Source organism: Pteronotus mesoamericanus, unplaced genomic scaffold (genome assembly GCF_021234165.1).
Source record: "Pteronotus mesoamericanus isolate MK-2021 breed Mesoamerican mustached bat unplaced genomic scaffold, CSHL_Meso_final scaffold_507, whole genome shotgun sequence".
NCBI lineage: Eukaryota > Metazoa > Chordata > Mammalia > Chiroptera > Mormoopidae > Pteronotus > Pteronotus mesoamericanus.
This window is the reverse complement of record NW_026555319.1, coordinates 3,670,610-3,697,201: the sequence shown is the minus strand read 5'-3', so window position 1 is coordinate 3,697,201 and position 26,592 is coordinate 3,670,610. Positions and strand designations below refer to the sequence as shown.

General features: G+C 60.2%; 1 protein-coding gene across 3 annotated transcripts; it reads left to right on the top strand.

Annotated features, from left to right (window-relative positions):
• The first annotated feature begins 1,654 nt into the window (after nt 1-1,654).
• Nucleotides 1,655-25,833, top strand: BCL7A (BAF chromatin remodeling complex subunit BCL7A). Of its 3 annotated transcripts, none has more exons than XM_054593999.1 (6): nt 1,655-1,918; nt 9,138-9,219; nt 11,875-11,971; nt 15,470-15,637; nt 19,456-19,577; nt 22,980-25,833. In XM_054593999.1, the coding sequence occupies exons 1-6, from the start codon at nt 1,827-1,829 to the stop codon at nt 23,049-23,051; spliced, it is 633 nt and encodes a 210-aa protein (XP_054449974.1). In that variant the 5' UTR covers nt 1,655-1,826; the 3' UTR covers nt 23,052-25,833. The 3 variants fall into 3 exon arrangements, with proteins under 3 accessions (XP_054449974.1, XP_054449973.1, XP_054449976.1); XM_054593998.1 differs by having other exon boundaries at nt 19,456-19,640; XM_054594001.1 differs by lacking the exon at nt 1,655-1,918 and adding an exon at nt 4,601-4,808 and having other exon boundaries at nt 19,456-19,640.
• The last annotated feature ends 759 nt before the right edge of the window (nt 25,834-26,592 follow it).

Below are 26,592 nucleotides of genomic sequence, written 5' to 3'. Positions count from 1 at the left end.
GGGCTCCTCGGCTCCAGCTGACCCTTGCCATGTGGCACTGGGGGCTCGTCTGTAGATCTCCTGCTGTTTCTGCAAAAGCTGGATATTTGGAGTTCTTTTTATTGTAGTAAAATTCACAAACCGTAAACTTGACCGTCGTGAGCATTCTAAAGTGTACCGTTCGGGGGCATTAAGTACATCCACAATGCGGGGCAATCATCGGCCCTAGAACTTTGTCATCACCCCAAAAGGAAACCCCGGGCCCACTGGAAGTCGCTGCCCATCCCCTGGCCCCTGGCAACCACCGAGCTGCTTTCTGTCTCTGCGGCTTCGTCGGGTGGACATGTCTCAGGTAAGCGGGTCACACGGTGTCTGTCCTCTTGCGGCTGGCTTCTCTCGCTTGGCACGTTTCCAGATGCATCCAGGTTGTGGCGTGTGTCAGCGCCTCGTTCCTTTTTGAACAGCTGGGTAGATGTACGCGTTGATCCGTTGATATCTGGATTTCTGACACGCCATCTTCCTCTTTTAAGCATATGGGACGCTTCTGCGCGGCTCTAGGCACACATCCGCTGACCTGACTGGGGCGGCGGGCGACAGGGCGAGGCCTCTGCTAGGGACTCACTGTTAACAGCACAGCGCCTCAGAACGAGTCTCTGAAGCGCGTGTCCTCTTCCTCTTTCCCGTTAGAAACTCGGGGTTCGGCCGGTGGGGAGACACGCCTCGGCAAAGGCCTGCTGCGCAGCCCCCCGCCCACTACCCGGTAGCTTTCCTACCCCAGAGCGAAACATCAGGGCGAACGGCTTGGTTCTAGGGTGAGTGGGAGTCAAAGAGCTGACTCATGGTTGCGACCCTGAACTGCCCTGTGACTCAGTTTCCCCACGCGTGCTGGAATAGTTTCTCTCCAAGGCCCGAGCGTGCGGCCAAGGCCCCTCCCACTTTCCCCAGCATCCTTCCGGGCACGGATGAGCTCTGGCCAGGTCGGTTTCGCAGCACCTGAACACAAAGGTGTGGCACCTGGGTTGTCCTGATAACCGTAGATTCCTCCACAGAGCTGTCCGGGGGCAGGACGGGGAAGAAGCAGCCTCCAGAGTCCTCCAAAATGCCGGTCGTCAGTGAACTCCCCCTGCCGAAAGCCACTTAGTAAGCAAGGGCGAGTGTCTCTCGTGGTCTGCCCCCGGCCCAGGCACCTTTCTCCCGACCCTAGTTTTCCAAAAGGAGCAGGAAAGGGAAGCGACGTCCTAGCCCGCGTGCTAACGCGCGGCAGAGTGTTTCTCAACTCTCCAAGAGCACCTCGCGTCCTGGATCGCCGCCTTCAACTCCGCGAAGTCAAGAGCCCCGCAGGAAACTTGCGTTACTGCACCCGTTGCCGCAACCCGGGGCGGCGGACGGGCCGCCGGGCTGGCTCCCACGGAAGGCGCCCCCTCCGCGGCTGGCCCGCCCTCCCCGGGGGACCCCGCGGCACCTGCGGCCTCCGGGTGAGCGTCGGCGCGGCCGCCCGCCCGCCGCCCCCGCCGCGTGCCGGAGGCCGGGTCGCCCGCCGCCCCTCGCCGCCTCCCCGGGGTGGGTGGGAGGCTGGTGGCCCGGCGGCGGTGGCGCCCGGAGGCCGCACTGCTGGCGGCGGTGGCGGCGCTGCGCCCCCTGCTCGGTGCAGCTGCCGCCCGGCGCTTGCGCACTGGGCCCGGGCGCGCGGCGGCCCCGGCTTTGTGTGTGTGTATGTGTGTGAGTGTGTGAGTGTGTGTGAGTCTGTGTGTGAGTGAGTGAGCGGCGGGCGGGCGCGAGTGTGGCCGCCGCGGAGCGCGAGCAGGACCCGGCGGCGCGCTCGCAGCCTCTCTCTCCCCGCCAGAACCATGTCGGGCAGGTCGGTTCGAGCCGAGACCAGGAGCCGGGCCAAAGATGATATCAAGAGGGTCATGGCGGCTATCGAGAAAGTGCGCAAATGGTAAGCGGAGGCGCCGCTGGGCGCCGCGGCCGCCCGACCCCAGATCACATACAAAAAGCCGGCGGGCGCAGCGCCCGGCCGCCCGCGGGCCCGGGAGTTGGAGAGGGCGGGCGGCGCGCCAGCCGGGTCACCTGCGCGAGGCGGGGGCCGCGGCCGCTGCCCAGGTGCGCTCGCGCCTGTCGCCCACCTGGCGCGGCGGTGGCGGCGGCAGCCCGGAGGCGGGGGCACCCCGGGCCGGGCGGCCGAGCGGCAGGCAGTCCCCGCCGCGGCGCTCGGCTCCCGGGAGGGGGGCTCGGGGCCGGCCCCAGAAGCCATTTCGTTTTGTGCAAGTCACATGAAAGCGGCTTCCCGCGCGCCGGGGCCGCGATGCCGGCGGCGGAGGGGAGAGCGCGAGCTCCATTGTGCAGCGCCGAGCGGGCCGCCGCCGTCTCCGTCTCCTCCCCGCGCGCCCCGGGCGGCGCAGTGTGCCGGCCCCCGCGCCCTTGCCCGCGCCGGGCCTCCCTCCCTCGCTCCCTCCCCGGCTGGCTCCCTCGCTCGCTCGCTCGCTCGCTCGCTCGCTCCCCGCCTCCCAGGCCCGGCGCCCTCGAGTCTGCGGAGTTTGCAGAGCGCGAGCCGTTTAAATTTAGCGCTTTGGGCTGCCTGGAGCGAGGGCTCTAGGCGGGGAAGCAAGATGGGGGCGAGCGCGAGGAGGGGACGCCGCGGGGCCCGGGGCGCCGGGCACCCCCTGCGCCGTCTCCGCCCGGCACCCGGGCGCGGAGCTCGGGCGAGCAAATGTTTTTGGCCAGAAACCGGTCCTGGGCCGCGTCTGCCTTCCCCAAACCAGCAGCTCGTGTTTGTTTTGCGGAGGGAGCCGTTGTTTTGTTCTCTGAGTGGGGGCACAGGGCGACTCGGGGTTGGCCTCCAGCTCGCGCTCGAGTGTCCGGTGTGGCCTCCTGGTAATTAATAGGACCGACCGTTTGCTCGGCCTCGGCGGGGTTTGACTCGGAGTCGGCCTGAGGGCCAGGCCCGAGGCGCAGCGGCTCGCCAGGTTGGGGCGGACTTGTTGAAAACTCCCAGCTCCCTGGTTTCAACTTTATTATTTTTTTTCCCACGGCTTCACCGGGGTCAGGGAGGGAGAGGAGCGTCGCTCTCGAGTGTCAGCGCCAGCGGGCTCGCCCCGACCCTTTATTTAAAGCCTGGAAATTGGTCAGGCCCCCCGTGGCGGACTGTGTTTATGTTTAGGGGTGTCATTTCTTGAGTAACGCCTTGGTCTCTAAAAACCACAGGGGGCGAGGATCCAGTCTAGCCGGGTCGCAAGTTAGCTGTCCTTTCTGAGTCAAACCCAACAAAAAAGGCAAGAGGAAAATCAATAAAGTCCACGTGCTCCTGGGCCTCCTATGGAAAGGGCTGTCTGCAGATGGCCGGATGCCCGGCGGAGGGCTGGGTTTGGCTCCGATGGGACAAAGAATTTTCAGAACCGTGAGAAGGGGAGGCCTTCCAAAGTTGAGATCCAAGTCTGCGGGGGCTGTGGGAGCTCCCCTCGTGCGCAGGGCGCCCCGCGCCCGACTGGAGCCATTTAAAAATGGCAGAAACAGCTGCAGGTCAGAACGCTCCCAGGAAAACAAGCCCGCAGCCCCCTCTTCCATGGGGTGCGGGGTGGGTGGAGGGAGGCTGGAGTTGTCCCCTTCCCGCCTGTGCGAAGAAGGGACTCGAGCCTGGGCCTGAGTCCCTTCTGCCACTGCCTGGAGGTGAGAAAGGGACTAGGGACAAGCTGCCACCCACTCTCTGTTCCAGGAGGCATGGTGGGACCTCCGGCCCAGGTCGCCCTGCACCCTGCCAGCTGCTCCTGGAGGGCCCGCCTGCCAGCTGCTTGCAGGGGGGCAGATGGAGCTGCGGGGTTTTCCAGCCTGCGGCCCCCCTGCAGGCCCGGCCTGCATGTGGGGGGAGGGGAGGAGAAGGGGAGGAGAACGGATCTCCGCCCGCCTTGTGTTTTGAGAAACAACTTGTCCCATCCTCTAAAGACCTCAGGCTCTGGGACCTCAGGGCGGAGCATCCAGGTCACTTCTGTGCCGTGACCTTGGGCAAACCCTGTAACTTCTCTAACCCTGCTGGCCAGGGGTTTCCTGGTGCTTTCTACCCCTACTCCCCCCCCATAAGGTCCCTAATCCCGCCCCCCCCCCCCCCCCCCCCGCCCCCGGATACCTCATCAAATGTTCTCGTTATTGTAAGGTGGGCTCTGTAGAAACATGCATTTATTTTGCAGATTTTTTTTTTAATTAACCCCCTGTCCCTCCTAAGCAAAAAAGACATTGCCTTATTTCTTGGGTTTCCCCAGTGGGGAGAAACCAAATCTCACCTTCCCGGTGCCTCTAGGACAGGATCCCCAGTGGGCCCTCCAGACTTTGGGTTGTTTATTAACTGTGGCCACCAACCATGCACCTCGCCGCCGGCTGGAGGCTGGGTTGCCAGATTTAGCAAATAAAATCACAGGACGCTAAGTTAAATTTGAATTTCAGGTAAACAACAAGATAATTTTTAAAAATACTTTAAAAAAATGCTAAGTATGCCCTGTGCACTATTTGAGACATACTTATACTAAAAAAGAAAAAAAAAATCAATCCATTGTTTATCTGAAATTCAAGTTTAATTCAGCATTCTCTGTTTTACCCAGAGGACACTGGACGCTGGCGTACTACTCAGCCTGGAAGCCTTGGGCGGCCCTTCTGCCCAGCCCCAGTGACCTGCAACCAACCCCTCTGCCAGCACCCCCGCCCCCGGAAGAAGCCAGCAGCCAGCCGTGACCGCCCCGTGCATAGCTGCTGCTCCTCCTCTCCTTTCTGTCTGGTGTCCCGGCAGGGCAGGGTAGTGGGGTGTGAAGCAGCCGGAAGATGGCTGAAGGAAGGACAAAATGGTGGGCCCCTTTTCGGATCCAGGCCCAGGCCAGGAGGCCCACTGTGGGCGGGGGAGAGCGGGGCAGGGAGTCTCTGGGCGGGAGGCGAAGGCTTGAGCTGAGAAGCAGGCTCAGGCTGCGGACCCCAGGCCTTTGGTCTAAAAGGTCCCTCAGTGACGTGTGGATACAAAGCGAGGCCTTCCCGCCTGTCGCTGGGGGAGGGGCGGTGTGTGCCTAGGGCCTTCCCCCCCGCAGTCCCTCGGGGGGGTGCCCCCCTGCCCGCACAGGGCAGGTCAAGTTAGGGAAGGCCAGCGGTCAGCCAGGCCTCCTGCGGTGTCAAGGACTAGCTCTGGGAGTGACTGCAAAGTGACGGAGGTAGAGCTCTCTTGGAGGCAGCCAGGTGACCCCAAGAGGGCCTTGCCCTTGGACCTGGACCAGGGAGAACATTGGAAATTGGCCTTGGCCTGGAGAACCCAGAGCGGGTGCCTGTGGTTTACGTAGGAGCCTGTGCTGAGGAGGGGAGCTCGGGGCTCTATTTCTGTAGCGAGGCCCTCACGTGGTCTTCATCCCGGAGCCCAAGTCTGACGGGGGAGAGAGAGGTACTTGGGCGTGGCTGGCGGCGCGGCCCGGGGCAGGAGGACTCTGGCTGCGTGCACGGCGGGCTGTGGCCTGGCGCGGGGTGGTGAAGGGCTCAGGGGTGGGGGCGGGGAGAGCTGGGCCACCCGAGGGAGAGGCGGTTGCCCCCGGTGGGGGCGCGGCGCAGGTCCGGGGGGCCCCTTGCGGTCAGACCATATTTTTTAAAGTAGTCAAGACTCTGGCTTTTTATGTTGTCTGACTCTTTTTTTTTTTTTTTTTGTAAAGTTGGGCAATTGATTCAGATTGTTTTAAAAAAGATTTTATTTATTTTTAGAGAGAGGAGAAGGGAGAGAGACAGAGGGAGAGAAACAACAGTGCATGGCTGCCTCTCGTGCGCCCCCCGCCGGGGGTCTGGCCTGCAGCCCGGGCCCGGGCCGACCCTTAGGTTCGTGGGCCGGCGCTCAGTCCACCGAGCCACACCAGCCAGGGCTGATGCGGATTTTTAGAAGTACCAGGCAAGCCACACAAAACGCGTCTGTTGGTCACTTGTTGCCACCTGTGATGTGAGGCAGTAACTAGAGCTTAATGCCCTCATGGCGGGGCGGGGTGCTGTATGCCCTGGGCAGGGGGGTTGGGGGTGGGAGTGGGAACTCAGCTGCTCCTCTGAGCCCCGGAGGTGTCTCCCGGGCGCTGCCAAGCCACCCGCCCCGTGAGCGCCCGGAGCTCCCGCTCCTTGCCTGTGAAACCCCTTCGGGCCCTCCCTGCTGCTCGCTGGGTGACTTGCACCCGAGCTCAGGGTGCTCCCTCTGCCTGGTGGCCACGGGCCGAATGGCAGGCCTCAGGCCGGGGTCTCAACTCTCGGCCTCCGTCACACGTGCCCGTGCCCACGCCTAGAGACGCAGCTGAAGCTCGGTGAGCTGGGGCCTCGGCCACTGGCTGCGTTGAGCTCATAACCTGCAGGGCCCATAACATCTCTGAGTAGCACCTGCAACTGCAAACATTCATCCTGGTTCACGTGGGGCCGGCAAGCCCACTTTCTGCCCAGGAAGGTGCCTTGTGTGTTGCAAGTCAATTACCTTTTTTTTTTTTTTTTAAACACAAAGGACAGATTTGCAGAGCGACTGGGGCCCAGCCCAGAAGGCCCGTGGAGGGCTTGTGGGTATGAGTGCGCCTTTGCTCACTTGTGCAGGATTCCAGCAGTTGGTGCTTTTGTCCAGCACCTGTCACTGCTGTGCTCTGGGGAGCGGGTTCCAGTGTCCATGGGAGACAGACCAGCAGAGGGCGGGCCCTGGAGTCAGCCCGTGTCCAGCCCCGGTCCTGCCCTTGACCCGCTGTGGGACCGTGAGCTAGTGGTATGGCCGCTCCGGGCCCCCCACCCCCCGCCTGTGCGGTGGTGTGAGAGCAGCCCACCCCTTCATGGGCCTGTTGGCGGCGATCTCTGGGAGAGAGGGCGCGTAAATAAAGTGCTTGGCACGAAGCCTCGGCACACAATGGCCATTATGATGGTGGCTTTGTCGCTGAGGCTGTTTCTTGGAATGCCCCCGTCCCTTCCTGGCACCTTCGGACGGTTCAGAATGGAGGTGGGGGAAGACCAGGGCCGGGGTTACCCACGCTGCCTCCAGGAGGCGGGCAGGTGGTCACTTACATACCTGCCTTGCCGTCCTTCTTTCTGGGCTAAAAGGGGCCGGACGGGCAGAGAGGCTTGCATACCGGCCGGGGGCGGATGGCCCCCCCTCCCGGTGCCTCACCTTCTTTATCTGTCAAGTGGGGAAGGTGACAGTTCCTGCCACCCAAGGTTATGGGGAAGATCAGAGCAGGTGTGTGCAGTCCCTAGCACAGCAGACACTAGAAACAGTCACTGGGACAATAGTACGGGCAAGGCCCCAGCTTCCTCCCCCACCCCCTCAGCGAATGGGTGGGGTCAGAGCAGGCAGTTTTGGGAGTGGAGGTGTCTGGGGTGGGCTTGGGTGGTTTTGAGTGGGCTCAGGCCCCGAGGACCTCCTGGGGGAAGGGGTGCCTCGTCCCTGTATCCTGCCCCACCCGCACATGAGCTCCGCCCCGCAACACCGCCGAGAGGCTGAGATCCGGGCGGGGAGGTTGCAGAAGGCGCTGGGCAGCTCACGAACAGGCGCTCAGGCCCTCGTGGCCCTTGGCGGTAGTGGAACCTCGTCACTGAAACTGCTGAGGCTCCTGGCAGCTGCCCCGCCTGTCAGGTGTGGGTCTGGCCCCGACCTCCCAGCAGGTCCAGAGCCTGGCACCAGGAGCCTGGACCCTGGGGCAGAGCTGCCTGGGCCCGAATCCCCATTCTCCTTCTGGTGGGTCCCTCCTGAGCCAAGGTGCCGCCAGGCATGTGGCCTCTGGGAGCCGCCCCCAGAGTGTGGGGCGGGGAGAGATACCAGGTGGCTTAGGGATTGCAGGGGTCAAGGACAGAAGTTCAGAGGCTGTGAGCGTCCGCCCTTTTGGTGTCTCTGGGCCACACTGGAAGGAGAAGAGTCGTCTTGGGCCACACATTACATACATTGTGACACGTTATCGCAAAAAATAATCTCAAAATGTTTCAAGTAAATTTATGGTCTTTTGTCGGGCCCCTGGTAGGGAATGACAGTGGCTTGGAGCAGCGCGGTGGGAAGGAGAGTCGGTGGGAAGGAGAGTCGCCACCGTCCTTAAGGAAAACCAGTCACACCCTGATTGGTGTGGCTCCGGGGGCTGGGTGTGGTCCCGCCGCTGAGCAGAGGGTCCTCGGTTCTGGTCGGGATACCTGCCTGGGTTGCGGGTTCAGTCCCTGGTTGGGCGTGAACAAGAGGCGGCCGATTGATGTTTTTTTCTCACATTGATGTTTCTTTCTCTTTCTGCCTCCCTTCCCCCTCTCTAAATAAATAACATCTTAAAGAACGCAGTCACCGCTTTTCCGTCTCGTGGCTTGTGATTCTCTCCTCTTCACCTGTAACCTGCCTCTAACAGTGGGCGCCCGGGACACTGTCCCCGGAGTTCAGGATGCGGCCGGCTGGGGGCAGGGGCAGCTGCGCAGACCTGGGCCTTCAGACCCTGAAACACATACCAGTCTCAGGACCGAGGAGTCTTGGGGCTCGGGCGTCTCTCCAGCTGGCCGCCGCCCGCAGCCCAGGCCGGCTTCCCTGTCCCAGCCCCTCAGTATCGGCGCTGGGGGGCTGCCCTTGGGGCGAGGCCCTGGGCAGCAGCTTCGCCCCTGCCCTCCCCGCTGCTCCGTTACGGCTCCTGGCAGCAGAGCGCCGGGTGGTTAGTCCAGCTGTGTGCCCCCGCTTCCCTCCCCTGACCTCAGACCCCCACCCCCACCCGCCGGAGGAAACACCTGGCTGGCCCGGAGCCCTCTCTGCTGCCCGGCGGGGCTTGGGGGCCCCGTTTGCTGGCTCGGTGGGGCGAAAGCTGGAGGAACGGGGGGCCCGGTCCCCCTCATCCAGGGGAGTCATCCGAAAGGCGGCCCCCCAGCCCCGCTTCCAGGCACCAGGAGGACTTGACCAGGCCTAGTCTTGGATGAGCCCCATGGCCGCCTGCAGAGACTGACAGCTGCACGTGGTCTGGCAAATGGGGACACGGGGGCTCAGGTGGCAGTGACTGGCCAGGGGTCCAGTGAGCGGCAGAGCTGGGATTCAAACTGGGACCTAGAACTTGTCCTCTTAACCCCGGGGGCCACTGCATCACAGCTGCCCCCAGGGAGAGCGGCCAGAGCCCCCCCGGAGCGGGGCAGAGCCTGGCCCCCGAGGCGCCTGGTAACAGGCCCTTCCTCCTCCTCTGCAGGGAGAAGAAGTGGGTGACTGTGGGCGACACGTCGCTGCGAATCTACAAGTGGGTCCCTGTGACAGAGCCGAAGGTGGACGATGTGAGTACGCGGGGCCCATCCCCGGGCGTGTCCCCTGCGTGTCATCTCTTGGGCTGAGCGCCCCGTGGTTTGGCAGTGGGGACACACCTGCCTGCAGAGGTGTCCCTCCCTGGGGCGCTGGGCACCGTGGTCTGGGAGTGGCCGTGGTGGCACCCACGCACAGGCAGACGCCCCCTGGCATTGGAGCACCAGACCTTATGCCAGGCGCTGCTACCTCGTTCCCTCCTCCCACCGAGTCTGTGGAGCTGATCGCTGTCCTTTCAAGGACATCGGCTCAGAGAGGGGAAGCCACGTCCCCAGAGCCACCCAGCAGGTGTCGCGTCGGCCTGCCTGACTCCAGAGCTCACACACGCCGCTCCGGGAGAGCCTTAGGTGCCCACCCCTGAGAGTTCTGCGCAGGGAGGCCAGGGCGGCTTCAGGAGGGGGCGGCGACTGGCCACTAGGGGGAGCCCCGGCGGCTGTGCTTGGTCTTATGGAGGGATGGGGACAGATCCTGGGGCCCCTTAGCGGCTCCCAGGCCAGCTGCTCCCCTTGCCAGTCAAAATCCTGACGGGCCCCCCTGCCAGGCCTTTGCATGGGCTGCTCCTTCTCCTGGGGCCGCTTTTCCTATGCGCACACGGACAGCCCTCTCCTTCAGGAAGGTGGCTCCACAAAACCACGTGGCTCCGTTTGCTCCTGGGTTGTGCTCGGCAGGTTTCCAGGGGCCTTAAAGGCAGGGTTAACGCCCCATTCCACCATCTTCAGTTGCCCCTCCTGGTTCTGGCCTGGGCTCCTGGAGCCCCCGAGCTGCCTTCCCCGGAGGCCCCGAGACCTAGAGCGGCAGGGCAGTTGGTGTTGGCCACTGGGGCCGGAGGGGCGCGCGCGGCGGGGCCCCTCGCGGGCGGCTCGGCTCCGGCCGCTGCCCGTGCCTTGTGCGGCGTTAGGTGCTTTGTAAATGCCGCTGCGTTTGGGAAGACGTGGTCCTTGCTCTCAAGGAATTTATAACCTCGCTGGGGGAAGATAATTATAGCATAGCACGGAACAGACAGCAGGGCAGTGCCAAATGGATCGTGATCAAGGAGGAGACGTAATACGTGGGCCGTCGGAGGGACAGGGCAGCCCCAGGCCGGGCTGGGAGCGCTGGGTTTGGAGTCGACGGACCACCCCCGCTGACTCTGTGGTGCCGGCGGGGGACCCCATTGTGCTGGGCCTCAGTTCCCTGTTTCATGCACCCACGCGGCAGTGCCCAGGTCCTGGGGCGTCTGCAGCCAAGCAGAGGTGATAGGTCACCCGAGAGGCCTCCCCGCAGTGCGTGGCACAGATGGCGCTCGACAAAGGCTAATTCCCTGTCCTCTGGGGCCACGGTGTTCCCCACCCCCCTCCCTGGAGGGCAGTGGGCCCCACGCCTGGCTGAGCATCGGGTCCCCGGGAGCCTTGAAGAAATGTAGGTTCCTGGGCCTCTCCCCAGACGTCTCTGATGATTGTGGCCTGCAGTCCTCACTGTGGAGGACAGTTTTTCTTTTTCTATTTTTTTTTAAACATCCAGTTGCAACATGGTTACACCCTTTGTCTCCTCAGAACTTGAACACTCTTGTAAATAGGTAAAAACTGTTACAAAATCCAAATGTTACCTTAGGATCGTCTTTTACCCTGCGACCATTCACCAGCCACACAGGTCACTCTCTCAAAGTGCATGAGTCTGGGCTCTGATACGCCGTGGTGCGTCTGCCTCCACTGAAGTTCCAGAGCGTGGCCGTCGCCCCCAAAAGACCCGGCCGTCGCTCCCCCAACCCCAAGAGGCCGGAAACCACCATCTTCTTCTCTCTGTCTTTATGGGTTAGCTCTAGTCTTCACATGTTCCTTTTTTTACTGTGTATCCTTTTATAAATTGTTTCCCATCCCTCCACACGCCCCCCACCAAGCTCAGCTCCGTGCTCAGCTCCTCCCTGAGAGGCGCCCAGGGCTCGCCCTGCCCGGCTTCCCGTGCACACGCACACGCACATGCGCTCGCTTGTTCTTTCTTTTCCAGAAATGGCGGCTTCCCCTCCGCACCGGTTATGAAAACGTCTTGGAGAGACTGGAAACGTGTTTAACGTTGACATTTTTGTAGATCATTCCCCATCATTAAATGAAGCGCTGCCTTATTCTCTGTAATTGTCACATGACCCTACATTGAGTGAATGCACCGTAATTTATTTAACGAGCCTCTAACCGATAGACGCAGGTTGCTTCTGACGCTATTCTGTTCCAGTTGTAAAAAACGGAGCCACGCACAAAAAGCTCCCCCTCGCACCTCCCCCTGGTCTTGCTTTGTGGTGCAGCGGGACGTGCTGACTGCGCGGTTCCCCTTGGCTCCCCTGGCTTTGCCAGACCTGCTGTGGGCCGGTGACCATGGCCTTTTCCCCAGGTCCCCTCCCTGGAGGGGGAGGAGCGTCCCGCAGGGTTTAGCTGCAGCCCCCAGGCCTGGAAGCCTCCCCCCCCCCCCCGCAGGGCTCTGATTCCGAAGCAGGGCGCCCCTTAATGGGATGTGTCCACTGCAGGCCACGGGGAGCCCACCGGGGACCTGCGGGCTCCGCGATGAGGCGGCGGAATAAAATATTCATGCCACCCTCCAGGGTCCGGCTCCTGCGTGCGCTCAGTGCGGTGACTGGGCTTCTGCTCCGTTTTCTCCTCCAGAAAAACAAGAACAAGAAAAAGGGCAAGGATGAGAAGTGCGGCTCTGAGGTGACCACGCCGGAGAACAGCTCCTCCCCGGGGATGATGGACATGCACGGTGAGCTCCCCGCAGGCTGCCGGCCCGCGCCTGTCCGGCGCCCGGTGGAGGCGCTGCCCGCGGCCGGCCGTGTTGTGTTTCCCCGGCAGGTCCGTTCACATTCCAGGCCCGGGGTGGCAGGGCTGGGCTGGCAGGGCCTCGGCGCCAAGGACAAGGCTCCGGGACGAGGAAGGGACGTCTTTCCCAGCTCAACAAGCCAAGAAGCATAAAATAAGACCCCTTCTCACCCCAGGACAAAAATCTCACCGGAGCCCTGGCCGGTGTGGCCCCAGTCGGTTGGAGCATCGTCTCATAACCGAAAGGCTGAACGTTCAGTTCCTGGCCGGGGCGTGTGCCTAGGTTGCGGGTTCAATCCCTGGTTTGAGTGCATCCGATCCTTGGTTTGAGTGTGTACAGCAGACAACCAACTGATGTCTCACATTTCTCTCTCAGTTCTGTTTCTCTCTCTCCCTTTCTAAAGGCAATGGAAGGGTGTCTTTGGGTGAGGATTGAGAACAAATCTCACCGGAGATGTTCTGGGGCATACATTGTTCTTTTTCCCTCCTAGGCCTGATACACTGGTGCAGATGACTGTACATTCCATTTCCTGTTTTGCTTTGGCTACTGGGAAGCTCCAACCTGGGTTTCTGACTTCATGTTAAGCCGCACCAACAGCATACCTTCCTTTGTTGTCTTAGTTCAAAAGCTGTCACCGGAGTCCTACTGAGCAAAATCCAGGCTGGGGACATGCTTCAGCCAGTTCACAGTTGTCTTGACACCGCTGGTGTTTCTTTCTTTCTAAAATATTTTATTTCTTAGAAAGAGGGGAAGGGAGGGAGAAAGAGAGAAACGTCAACGTGGGAGAGAAACATTGATCAGTGCCCTCCCATAAGCACCCCAGCCAGATATCGAACCCGCAACCCAGGTATGTGCCCTGACCAGGAACAGAACCTGCAACTTTTTGGTATGTGGGACGACGCTCCAACCAACGGAGCCACCCGGCCAGGGCCAGCTGAGGGCGTTTTAGAGAAGAGATCCTACCGGGGTTCAAACCTGCCTCTCCTAGAATCTCTCCCGAGACCCTGAGTGAGTTACTTACCTCGCGGCCTTTGGGTTTGTCTGTCTTTAATCATCCAACAGGGATGGTAACGCCTACTTTGTAAGGTCACTGTGAGTGTTAGATCATTTTTTGAAGCGTTGGCACGTTAGAAGCTACCATTTAAGAGGTGCCGTCAGAAGGTGCCAAGTGTCTCACCAAGCCCATTTCATGATCTTATTGAGTCCTGCGAACAAGCCCCGTAGTACAGATGAGGAGAGTCGGGCTCGGAGAGGCGCGGCCGCTCTTGCCGAGAGCCGGGGAGTCCGTAGATGCCAGTGCTGGCACGCGAGGCCCTTTGGAGGCGGATCCAAGTCTGTGGCCACTAGAGAAATCTAGACTAACACTCCAGAAAACACCTAGGATGCTCACCAAGGCAGGAGCCATGCCCGCCCTGCTGGTATCATTTCCATTTTATTTTATTTTTAAAATGTTTTTAATTTATTAATTTGAGAGAGAGAGAGAGAGACATCGGTTTGTGGGTGCATTCATTGGTTGCCCTCCTGTATGTGCCCTGACTGGGGATTGAACCTGCCACCCTGGGGTAGTGGGACGATGCTCCAGAATATTTCAGTGCATGGGCCGCGAGGGCCTGTGAGTGGGAAAGTGCCGGGAAGGAGGTGGGCCTGGCTGGATTTCTCCGGAAGGCCCCACGTGAGAGGGCGCGATACAGGAATGAAGGGAGGGAGCATCGACATCCAGCACTTCCGTCTCAGCCGCAGTTAGCGCTGCAGCTGGGCCCGCGTTACCAGGAGACCAGGCTAGACTCCGGCCCGGACCTGCTAGACCCCGAGAGCTGTGGCCGCGCGGTCGCCCGCCTCATGCTGGGGCCCGGGCGTCTGCGCCACCCACACGCGTGGGCACGGATCTTGGCATAGGAAGGAGGTTTAGATTTTCTCCAAAGGTAAATCGGGAGAGTGTACATCTTTTTTTTTTTTCTTTTAAGTGCCAGAATTCACAAGAGAAGGGCATGTGTTACAAGCACCCAGAGTGCACTTAAACTCAGACGCAGTTTACCCCGTGGGTGCCGCCCGGCCCGCGCTTCCTCCGTGGGGCCGCGGGAGGAGGATGCAGGGTCAGGGCGGGCAGCCAGCCTGAGCCGGGGCTCTGCCCCTCTGGGCCTTAGTTTCCCCCTCTGTAAAGTGAGGGTGGTAACAGCGCCTGCCTGGGAGGTTGTTGAGAGAATTAAACAAGGGAGGCCTGGCTGGGCGCCCCGCACGCGGCAGGTGCGTGGGACGCATTGCTCTGTCTCTCCTCCCCTCCCCTCTCTCAACTTTACTACAAAAGTGGCCTTGGACCCAGGTGTGCAGCATGGCCCAGAAAAGCGGCATAAGACTGTAGCATTAAAGTTGCTACTTGGACATCGACAGTTTAAGACGCCTCTCTGTGCCCGGGTCGGGGGGGAGCCCGCAGTGTGCCCCAGGACGCCCGGCTCTGCCACCAGCTCTACCACCAATGTTGTGGCTCACTTAACTCTCTTGTTTTTGCTGTGAATAATTTCACCACAGAGAGACTAGTGTGATAAGCCATCCCCATATACCTAACTGCCTCATCTATTTTTAAAAATGTTAACTTTTTTCTGATGGAAACGCAATGTACACATACGAAACGCGCAGCTCTTGGGAGTGAAGTCCGGGGAATTCTGACAGCGGTGGGCAGCCTGTGCCGGAGCGTTTCAAAGGGCGCTTTCCCTCGCTGTGATACGTAGCTCTGCACCTAAGCGCCTGAGCACACACCACTGAGGGATGACATTTTTATACTCTGTGCCGTTATCACCCCTGGCAAGGTTAACGATAATTCCTTAATATCTTTTTGACTCCAGGCTATATTCAGATTCCCAAATTGTCCCAAAACATGCCCCGGGCATGTTCTAAACCATCCCAATAATTTTCTCACACCATGCTTAGCTGTTAGATCTCTTAAATTCCTTTAATCTATGATAATCTTCCTTGATTCTTCCAGTTCTTCTTCTTCTTCTTCTTTTTTTTTTGAGTATTGACTTGAAGAGCCTGGGCTGACCGTCCTGTGGAATGTCCCACTCTGGTGTTAGCTTGTCCTTCTCTCCCTTTTTTTGGGGGGAGTCGGCCTGGAGGCTCGATCGGCTCACAGGACAAGTTCTGTCTCCACTGCCCTCACCCAGGGCACCCAGCACGGGGCCTCAGGCGTCCCCCAAAGACTTAAAATGTGCCCGGTCACACGCCGGCTGCCGGCTGCCTCCGACCGCGGGGTTCACAGGGAGCCTGTGGGCGCAGGGCAGGCCTAGTTCCCGGAGCCGTGTCGGAGGCCCTGGCTGTGCCACCTTGGAGGGGCCTCTTTCCTGGGACAATGTCCTGCCGCAGGCAGTGCGGAGCGGGAGGCTGAACTCCGCCACCCCCCGCCCTTGGCTGCTGCAGGATTTCACCTGGGACTCTCTCCCCACACAGACGATAACAGCAACCAGAGCTCCATCGCAGACGCCTCGCCCATCAAACAGGAGAACAGCAGCAACTCCAGCCCCGCACCAGAGCCCAGCTCGTCCGTGCCCGGCGACGGCACCGGCGCCAAGGCCGATGAGGCCCAGGCCGAGGGGAAGGAGCTCCCCGGGGCCGAAGGTATGTGCGCCGGGTCCCTCTCCATCCATCTGCCTGCTCAGGCGGGCCTGGCCATGTGCCGGCCCTAGGCCCAGGAGAGAGGTAACGTTACGCCTGGGTTCATACTCTCGGGGGTACAATTTAAAAACCACACTAGTATTTGGAAAATAAGTGCTCTGGAGAATTATAAAGTCAGACGGGGCATGGGGTGTCGTGCCCCATTATGGGGGCGTGTGGCGGTTTTACATCGGTAGTCAGGGAAAAGCATCACCGTGCCAGCGCCGCTCGGACGAGGCGAGGGGCAGGCTGCCCGGCTGGCGGGCAGAGGGGGCCCGGGCGAGGCTCCGAGGCAGGAGCAGGCTCGGTGTGGCCGCGGGAGAGCGGGTCGGCGGGGGGCCCACGCACGAGATGAGACCGGAGACGAGGGGGACCCCTCAGCAGACCTGACCCTCTTGCTGCGGGAGACCAGAGCCGTGGGGAGCTGGAGCCCCGCGATCTGAAGGGTCCCTTTGGTGGCTGCCATCGGCCAAGTGGGAGCAGGGGCCGGGGGAGGGGGCAGGAAGAAGTGCCCTGGCTGGGGAGGGGTGTGTGTGTGGGTGGAGATGTGTTTATTCTGAGGTCTCTGGACCCCTTGAAATGAAAATTTTCACGTTTAGACAGTCCCTGCCCTTCCAATGGTTGGACTGATGTTTTTTGGCGTTAGGATATGAAAGCCATACGCGTTCAGTAGGAGCCGTGCTTGTTTGAGGTTGAACTGTCCCAGGCCAGCGCTCTGCGGTGCCTCCTCTCTCCTGAGGCCAGACTGAGCCACAGCGCCCAGCCCGCCACGCGGTCCTGAGCCAGGGCGCTGTGGACGCAGGACAGACGGACGGGGCGCCTGCGGGCGGCACTCGCCAGCTGTGAGACCTTGGGCAGGCAGGGTCTCCTCCCGCGCGCCTTCCTGTTTCCTTGTTTATAGAACGAAAGATGTAGAAGTTGCCTGCCGTGCCAGGTCGCTGTGGGAAAGTAAGCGAGAGAGCGAAATGCTTCACTGGGCCGGCGCTGGGATGGGCCTGGTGCACCGGCGGGGGTGGCCCGGGGTGCTGGGGGCAGGGCCGTGCAGGACCAGGCGTGGGACACGTCCTGGTGTCTTTCCCATCCTGCTTTCTCTCTGGCCATGGCCTTGTTTCCCCGTGTTAGGGGTCCCTGTCTCCTTTTAAGGGCTGCTTACAGGAGTCATGTCCTGGGTTAAGGCTTCCTTCCATAACCGCCACGTTTCCGCAACCCCCACCCCAGCTACCACCACCCTGTGAGCTTTACCGGTCCAAGTGGGAACCACACGGGGGTCCTCTCTGGGCCACGCCAGGCCACTGGTCCCGCACCGCTGCCCCCGCCGGGGGCTGCCTGAGCTCCCCACCCCCCAGGTGGGTGCACGCTGCCGGGGGACAGGGAGCGTTGGTCGCCAGCTGTTGACCTTGCTTTGAACTTGTTTACTGCTGAGTAAGTTCAGGGAATGACATAATGTTCAAACTCCCGGACTAAATTTAGGCCCCAGGAAAATAATTTCCCCTGGGCGAGTTCCAGTACCGCTCTGCTAAGAGGATCAGGCCCCCGCGCCGGGCCCTTGAGCGGTCCCGGAGCCCCGAGGCCGGTCCCCGCTGAGCGCTCAGGCCAGGCGAGGGCTCAGCACGACCCCAGGTGACCAGCTGCCTTCCTGTTGTCCCCGCCTGCACCCGGGCGCCACCTCCCCTCCACGAAGCCCGCCCGCTCTGTAGGTAGAAAGGGAACTGTGGTCAGAGGTGGGGACGGTTACCGTTGAAAACATTTGTTAAATCCAACACATGGTATGAAATAGGACGTCACATTGATGGGGGCTTCTTAATTGAGATGAAGTTCGCATAACGTGAAGGTGACCGTGTTGAAGTGCGCGAGGCAGTGGCACCCAGCACGTTCAGGGGCCTGCAGCCCTCACCCCTAGTTGGACAACACTGTCCTCTCCCGAGATGGAAGCCCCGTCCCCCTTGGCAGTCCCTCCCCGTGTCCCTGTCCCCGGCACCCACCGCTCTGCTTTCTGTCTCTGTGGATTGACCTGTTCCGGACATTTCGTAGAAACAGAATCATACAACGTGTGGCCTTTTGTGTCTAGTGTCTTGTCTTAGCGCCCTGTTTTCAAGGCTCTCCCGCACTGTAGCGTCACCGGTACCCCGTTCCTGTCCCTGGCTGCGTCCTAGTCCGTGGTCTGGACGGACCCCGTTTCGTTGACCCGCGCCTCTGTTCCTCTGCGTTTGGACCGTTCCCTCCTTTGCTATTGTACGTAGGGCTGCCGTGAGCGTGTGTGCACCAGTATTATTAGCTCGGGGACCCGTTGCCAGTTCTTTTACGTCTATACCAGGAGTGGTATTGCAGGGTCGTATGGTAATTCTGTGTTTGACTTTAAAGGCAAAACTAAATATATCAAAGACACGTCAGGTTCATGGGGAGTTTGGTTCTATGCCCCAGCTCATCCCTCAGTCACTCCCACCTGGGGTCACTTCACTGTGGGGGTACTTGTCCTGTCATTCCGGTTGATCCTCAGTGACTTTACCGGGGTGGCTACTGCCAGCCTTGATTTTACCAGGGTCGGGGGAGGGAATCTGAGACTAAGCCCTGGTCTGCACAGGAAACATGTGGCCCAGGAAACAGGCTGGGACCCAGGGCTCCCTACCCTTAGCAGCAGGAAACCCTGGCTCAGGCCCTGGCAGGGTGTCCCAGAAACCCCAGAAAGTTAAGGCGTTCCTGAGCATTTCAGTGTATGTTACAGAGTTTATTTTTATTTATTTTTGGAGAGAGAAAGAGCGGAAGGGAAACAGCAATATGCTAGAGAAACATCAATCAGTTGCCTCTCGTGTGCCCCCAACGGGGGACCTGGCCTGCAACCCAGGCATGTGTCCTGACTGGGAATCGAACCAGTGACCTTTCAGTTCGCAGGCTGGAACACCACCCAGGGCCTCAGTGTACTTTAAAAAAATTCAGGGTGACACTCACTGGGGCCCTGAGTGCCAGCAGAATGGGACCCTGGGCAGGATGGGGGGGAGGGGAACAGGGAGACCAGCACATAAGAAATAGTCCAAATAACTGGCGAAACAGGATTCATTAAATAAGGGATTGTTGACAAAATGCCGTGCAGCCATCTTGTGTGCTCTTGTATTTAGAGGATTTTTAAAGGCATGAAAATTTCTTCCAGAATACTCTGTGATCCCCATGTGGGGAGCGAGGAGACTTAGGTGCAGGTAGGGGCGACATCTGGAAAAATGGGACTAAATCTTCTATAATGGTCCTGGGGTGGTAGCTGTGGCTGGTGCGAGATAATCGGTGATTTTAATGAGATGTTTTTCTGTATTTTGTTTCTTGAAAAGATGTCATTGTTCTGATGATCAAAAAAAAGTACCTATATTGTTAAAAGAAATGTTAAAGGCAGGGGCGTCGCGCTCTCTGCGGGTTCCCCCATGAAGGATGCAGGCTCTGCGACGGAGGTGGGAGTCGCAGCCATGATGGTTGGAGCGCGCTGTGTCCACCAGAGGGCGCTGCGTGCACGCGGGACGAACCTGGCGCATCCTCAGGTGTCCTCCGGAGGGCACGTGGCAGGTGGTCCTGGGTGTGCAGGAAAGGGTGGGAGGCCACAGGGCCAGCGTGTGGCTTGGCTGCTTAAAACGACACCTCTATAAAAGTAAGCAAGAGGCTTCCCAAGCCCCCCCCAGTTTACCGTAGGCCTGACAGACCACCGGGCCACCCCGTTTCCTGGTATTTTTAGTAATGGGTCCATCTGGCCGTGCAAATCACGTGCCTGAGAACAGCTTCTGTCGTCTTGCTTTTTCCCTCAGATCCTTCCGACGAGCCGAACTCGCAGTCTTCAGCGGAAAACTCGGTGAACAGCTCAGAGAAGGCCGAGCGGCAGCCGCCTGCCGACGTGGGTCTGGCTGCAGAGGCGTCCTCAATCTCTCAGGTACCTCGATCGAGGTCTCAGAGGGGCAGCCAGAGCGGCCGGGCGCCCGCGGGGGTGCCGGGGGTACGTTGAAAGGTGTTTTGTTATTTTGCTTTGTTGTTTTCTTGTTGGGCGATCGGAACGACCATGTATTCATTGAGCAGGACGCGTGAGCATCCCAGGTCGCCCCCAGCTGCCCCCGGGTGCTGGGGCTACGGCGAAGGATGGGCCGCAGGTGGGCGTGGCCTGAGGAGGGGTCCCTTATCCCAGGCTGCGTCCATCGCTTTGTGTGTGTCCACAAAAGCATTGCCTGCTCTCAGTGACCCAGAGCCAGTGTCCTTTAGGGCTGGGGAGCTGAGTCCCCAGAATCCTCAGTGCTGGAAATACTTTGCAACAGACAGGACTCTTCCCCAGCCCGGACCCTCTTCTGGGTCATCGGTGTCTGTCCCAATCAGACCCGAATCAGTGCAGAAGCAGGTGGCCCGGTGGCTGGGAGCAGATGTCCTGGATTCAACTCCCAGCTTCGCACATAGCACACACTGAGCCTCCGTGTCCCCAGCTGCGAAAACGGGAAGCCAGAGCCATCGCGGGGACAGGGTGTGATGAGAGGAGGGAATGAGGGTGCCGCTCAATGGAGTGGCACACGGGACGTGCCCCGGCGTTGCCTCGGCCACCGTCGTGACTTCCACTGTCACCCCCTGTGCCCACGGGAGAGCAGAGGGGGCCCCGCGGTATCCCAGCGTCAATGACGAGACTGTTTCGACTGTGCTGAGCCGTGTCCGGTGCCTCGGGAGAGACTGGCACGTGGCAGCAGCAACAAGGGAAAGGCCCAGGGCTCAGCAGGACTTGGTCTGCAGGTTGAGGAGCCTCGAACCAGGCTTTCCCAGGGGACGTGCCTCTCGGGCTTCAGCTTCTACACACCCAGGGATCTGCACCCCCCGCCCCGCTCCATCCTGCGCAACGGTCCCCAAATGTCCAGGGACACGGAGGGAGAGTGGATGGAAGATGTCCGCAGTGGCGGGAAGTTTCTCAAAAGGGACCTGGTTAAACAAACATGGGGTCGTGTACAACACAGACAGGCCTGCAGCAGTTCAAAGGTCGCGCTTGACCCGGGTCCCGGTGGAGAACGAGGAGCCTCACCGCGTGGAATGAGAAACGCAGGTCCCGAGCCCCAGATCGAGCACAAGCCCCTCTGATGAAAAATAAACATTGGAGCCTCCTGTATAGTTTGAAAAACCGGGCTGTGAGCTGGGACTCCCGGCCTCCGGAACTCGGGGAGGGAAGGTCAGCTTGAAACTTGGATCCACACTCCAGGGGCATCTCGTGCTCCTCCCAGTGCCCGAAAAGTCCAGGGCCCCTGCATCCCAGGTGCCCCCACCTCCACTCCCGTCCGGCGGCCCAGACCCGACCTGGGCCTCCGCCGCCGCTGTCGTGCCCGCACGGACCCAGCTGCTGGGCCGCGGGTGGAAGGTGCACTGCAGTAAAGCAAACAGCCTGACGCCCAAGTTCAGCTGCTCCTGTTTTAAGGAGAAGAGCAGGTTCCTGGCCTCAGGGGGCTCCCTCGCCCTTCTCCCTGCTGTCCCTCCTGCCCAGCTGCTCGCTCACTGGTCTCTCCTCTCCTCCATGCCCGTCTCCCTGCCCCTCTGCCTCCCGGCCCCTCCTTCACACCAGCGCTTCACCTGTCCCCGCGTCCCACCCCCACGTGCACATGTTGCCCCCCATTTCCAGGTGCTCTGCAGAATGACAGGACCTTCTCTGGAACAGGATCCACCTTCCTCAGAGACCGGGGGCGGTGGGGGACACTTTCTCTCCTCTCCTGGGTTGAGCTGAAAGTAGCTGACAAGGGAAAAAAGGAGAGGGAAGCAGAGCCGCCTGTCTCCCGTGGCTCCGCCCCCAGGACTGGCCGCCGGAAGCTCCTACAGGTCTTACATCAAGGCCTGGGATCTCTACTTAACTTTAATTAGGCACCCACTGTGTACCAGGCACGGTGGCAGGAACGGAGACCCAGGGTAAACCAGCAGACGGGGTCCCTCCCTGCCCTCGTGTGGCTCAGGAGTCTCAGCCCGGGGGCAGTGGGCACAGGGATGACACAGTCCCAGCACACGCCAGGGGCGGCCAGCCCAAGGAGCCTGGCGTCGGGGGAGCGTTCTTCTAGAACAGTGTCGGCGGAGAGGGGTGGGCTGGGAGCGGGGTTCAGGCATGAGAGGTGAGGGCTGGGGGGCGGGCTTTGTCGGCAGAGGGAGCTGAAGGCGCCCAGGCCTGGAGACAGGTGTCAGCCCGAGGAACAGAGGCGAGGCCGGCGGCTGGGGACAGATGGAGGTGGGGGAGGGGAGCCGGGCTAGGCTGAGGGGCTGAGCGGGGGGCCTCCAGGCTTTTCTGGCCTGCTGAGGAGTTGGGGTTTTGTTATGAAGTCAGTGGGGAGGCGTCGGCGGGTTTTAGATTCTGTGTGTGCTTTCTATTTTGAGAAGAGTTCCGGGGCCGTGTGGAAGGCTGTGCAGGAGGCTGAGAGCGGGCCGCTGCGTCACCGGGCTAGGGGAAGGTGGCCGCTCCGATGTGGGTGGGCTCGAGGGTCTCCGGAGACCGAGTGGAAGGGACCCGCTCTTAAGTTGGGTGTGGGCGCTGGCGAGGACCTGGGGGCTCGGGGCCCCAGCAGGCTGCCGTCTCGCCCGGCGGGGATGGGCGAAGTCAGGGGTCGGTCGTGGGCAGTGAACACACGATACACTCTACAGGTGACGCGTTACAGAGCTGTGCGCCTGAGACCTGTGTTTCGTTCACCAATGTCACGCCAATAAATCCAATTAAAAAAAAAAAAAGAGTTGGTCTCGGGCGACAGGTGAGGTGGGAGAGGCCTGCGAGACGACTGAGCGGGGCAGTCGCGGCGCGAGGTGGGTGAGCGACCGCTGCGCCTGTGTTTGAGTCAAGGGGCTTCTTGGGAATTTGGTGAGAACCGCGGACCCCCTCCCAGAGTAACCCCCCTGTGCACATGTGACAAATGCTGAGCGTCCGCCGGGGCCAGGCCGGCGCTGGGCCCCAGGAGCAGCTGCGAGCCCGGCCAGGCGCGCCTAGGCCCTCGAGCTTGGAGAAGTGACCTTGAAACTTGTGCGTAAATAAATTACCATGGCAGTGACTTACGGGTTGGACAATGGATAATGGGGACACCTGCTCTGGGTGGGGTGCAGGGAGGGAGAGCTTAGAGGCACGGGGCGGGGGGACAGCAGGACCCAGTGACTGGAGGCCCGGGACACCCAGGGGGAGTGTGGCTTTGAGGCTCCCCGCTGGCCTGCAAGTCTCCTAAAGTCCACGCCCGCTGGGCCGGCTGAGGGCCCTGCCCCTGGTTCCCTCCTGGACTGCCCTTGAACGTTGCGGCTGCCCTGCTCAATCTCCTGACCTGTTAACCTGCCGCTCTCTTTTCTTTCCCCCAAGGATTTGGAAGGAGGGCCGCCCTCTAAAAAGATGAAACTGGAGGCTTCGCAACAAAACTCTGAAGAGATGTAGACGTTCGGTCCAGTCTCCGGTCCGCGTTTCATGGGAGATCCTTCAGCAGGCTTACTTCTCCAACTCCCCCGAGTGAGCCCTCGGGTTAGAACTACTAACTTTCCAAGTTTACCAAGTGCAAATCCAAGAAAACCTAGAACGGCGTGACTTCTCAGACACTGAAGAACTTTCTGCTGTGAAGCAAAACACTCGAATCTTGAAGCGACTGTCCTTGTGGAGGCGGGTTGACAGCTCAGGAGTGTCAGACACTGTCTCTGAAGCCAAGATTACATTTGCGTTGCTGCTGTATTGTTTCCCCCCACTTCTCTCTGTAACGATATAAGCTATTTGAGGGTGGTACCCATCAGGAATTCGCGTTTCGTCGGGGCTTTTCACTGTTCCACCGATTCCTCCTGCTTTCTTTTTTGTGCCTTGTGCCCTTGAGGTGACCTCTGGCATGTTTTCCTGGTTGTTTTGCGTCTCCTTTTGCAAAGTGCCGTCTCGGTTTTGTTGAGGCTGCCACTGCCCCGGCCCTCACATCAAGCTCCTCCCTGCCCCCGGACTTCCATCGGAACAGAGCAGGCAGGGAGGAGGAGAGCCCGAGGCTGCAGAAGAGGAGGACCGCCCCGGCCACTGCCCAGCCTCTGGGGTCCAAGGAGTCTCAGATGTCAGGGCACTGTCCCCAAGCGCTGGCCACTTGTTAGGCTCACCTCCTCGGGGCATCTGAGCCTGGTGTTTCCAAGCGTCCCAAATGGACATGCAGAACCCTTAGATTGTTCTGGCACCTCCACCCTCTGCCCCCACCGTACTGCTTCCTCCAACGCCCCTGAAGATGGACGGGCCCCTACGGCTGACGGCAGGATTATCTCACGACAATAAAAGGGTTGAGGAGGCCACAAGCAGACGGCAGGCGTAGCTGGTGCTGAACTTCCTCTCGTAGGACAGGACGTCCCCCTGATTTCAAATCCACTGTTACCTGCTGCCCTCTGCCTCGCCAGGTCCCCCGGCCCCGCCTCAGGGTGGCGGGTGATGCACAAGATGGCAGACCAGGAAATCCGCGTGCTTCTGCGCCACGCTCCGGGCACCACGGAGCCCACAGTCGCATCCTGTCTCATTCCCAGGACACCCTGTCGAGGGTCGCCAGCCAGGAGCCGGCCTTGATGGTTCGGCTTCAGAGGCCAGAGGGAGGCACCCAGGAGCTGGACAGCTTTGCCCACCTGCAGGAACGGGCTGTCAGAGCCCTGCCCTCACCCCCACCTGCCCGGGGGAGCTCCCCTCACTCAAACGGAGCTGCCCCTTGGACCAACTGCCGACGTGTTTGGTTCTGAGGTCTGGTTGCTCTTAGTTCCTTGGACTCTGCAGACCTTAGCCCTTTTCCAGAGCTTTCTTCACTGCACTGGAGTTCCAACTCCCTCTTGAGTTGTGTGTGGTTGCGGGGAGGGGGCGTTGGCAGGGTTTTGTTGGTGGTTTTCTGTTTCTTTTTTGTTTGGTTTTTTGCTAACCGGTGCATATTCAGGTACCACCGCTGCTGCGGGGCTCGCTCTCCTCCCCTGACCACCGTGGAAATGTCTGCCAGACCCCACTTTCTAAGAGTTTCTGAGGGTGAGGCTCTCGCTTTATTTTTCAAGGGGGCCGATCTATTTCCTGCACTTCAAGAAGAATCAAAATGTTCCTGAATTTCAAATACCTCATGCAAAAATGTCTCCTGAAATAAGGGAAAACAAACAAACAAACTTTGGAAATCTCCAATGTTGAAGTGAGCGGTGGCCGAAAGGTTTCTTAAACAAAAACAAATCCTTGTCGGTGTGGCCCGTCGGGCAATCAGTTCTCCCGAGAACTGGGCTCCACGTCACCTCTCGGCGGCTCTCCAGGCGGCTTTACCTCCAGATTCTGTAGAGTTTGAGTCACGTTTTTCTTTGCAGCAAAACTCCATTTTGAGGAAAGATGAGTTTGGATGTTTATTTCCTGCTCTTTCTGGGAAACGAGAGGTGACAAGCAGAACAGCTGAAGGTGTGTCACGCGCGCAGGTACTCAAGAGTGTGCCCGCGTCCACGGAAACAGCAAGCCAGCCAGGGTCCCCTACGCCCCTTCTGTTGGCCTCTCCGGACAGGCAAGGGGAGTCGGCGCCAGCACAGCACGGAGGCCGTCTTTAGTTTTTCTCTGAAGTGCCTGAAGGTAGGGACGGGCCGGTGGTCGGACGGACTGGGCCCCGCCGAGGCCACACCAGGCGAAGCGCCAGCGGCCTGCGCCCGGCACTGGCCGGGAAGGCCTTCCACGGTGGACAGCGAGCCTGCAAAAATCCAGATGTGCTTCCTTCCCCGCAGCCCGCTCCTTGGAGCCGCTGTCGCCCGCCCCCCGCGCCCCCCCGCCCTCTCCCACCACGGAATCTAAGACCTTGCGGCTGGCCGAGCCAGGGCGGGGGTCCTCAGCGAATGCCTTCCGCGGACACCAGGCCCCGCGGCCTTAAGGGCTCCCAGGGCAAACTCACTCCCCGCGAAACTGGAAGTTGGGGAAGCTGCGGCTACACATTCCACAAAGTGCTGGCACTTAGCGCCCATAACTCGGAAGGCAGTTGACCGACACATAGGGTGGGGACCTCCCATTACAGATGACGTCATGGTTTGGAATGCTCATTATGGCCAAGGACCTGGTTAGAGGTATAAAGACTTATTCACATTATCTAATTTTTTTTCTCTTATTTTTTTTTGGTGTGTTGTACAGCAGTATAATTTTTCACTTATTTATTCCATCAGTAGATATGGTTTGTACAATGTACAATGGTTCCATTTCAGAAAATAAAAAAATTTCCAATCATGAACACCACCACGTGACTTCGTAGCATTATAGAGTCAAATCCGATGGACAGTGCGTGCCCGTCAGCAGCTCTCTGGCCTCCGGCTCAGCTGCGTGGCCCTGGCTTCGTATGGGACACAGTAAGCTCCTGTCCCTCAGTCATGCTCGCTGCCATCACGAGGCAGCAGTGGGTGCTGTGGGCGTGTGTCCTGGGTCACCTCACGCTGGTGAGGCAGCTTCAGGACTGTCTCATGTGCGAGTCACGTAGCCAGTCAGAGGCCCAGTCTGAAAGCCACGCCTGGCCCCCCACCTGGCCCCGGCCATGGCCCTGACCCTGGGAAGCTGTGGCCTGTGCCAGGGACAGTGACAGTAGATTACAGCTTGGTTGTGACTTGTCTTAACTCGCCACCTGGTGACTTGTGTTCAGGCCAAGCCAGGGCCAGGGCCCAGGGCCCTTTCCTCTCCCATCAGCTCAGACGTCCTCCAGGAGTTGTCCTTGTTTTTCCTTTTTATCTCTGTCCGGCCTCACTTCCTCTCCCACCGGCAGCTGGCCCTGGGAGCGTGGCGGGGGAAAGGGTCGGGATAGTGCTGAGCTCGCTCCGAGCCTGCTGCCGCCGCCGGCCGACCTGCAGCCAAAGCCCTCTCCGCGAGTGTGAGCCTCTCTTCCCCACCCCTCTCCTTTTCACCACGTTCTGCTGTTTTTACCAGGACTGGTTGCTCAGCAAAATAAGCTCCCAAAATGGAAAGGTCAGCTTGACAGAACACATCG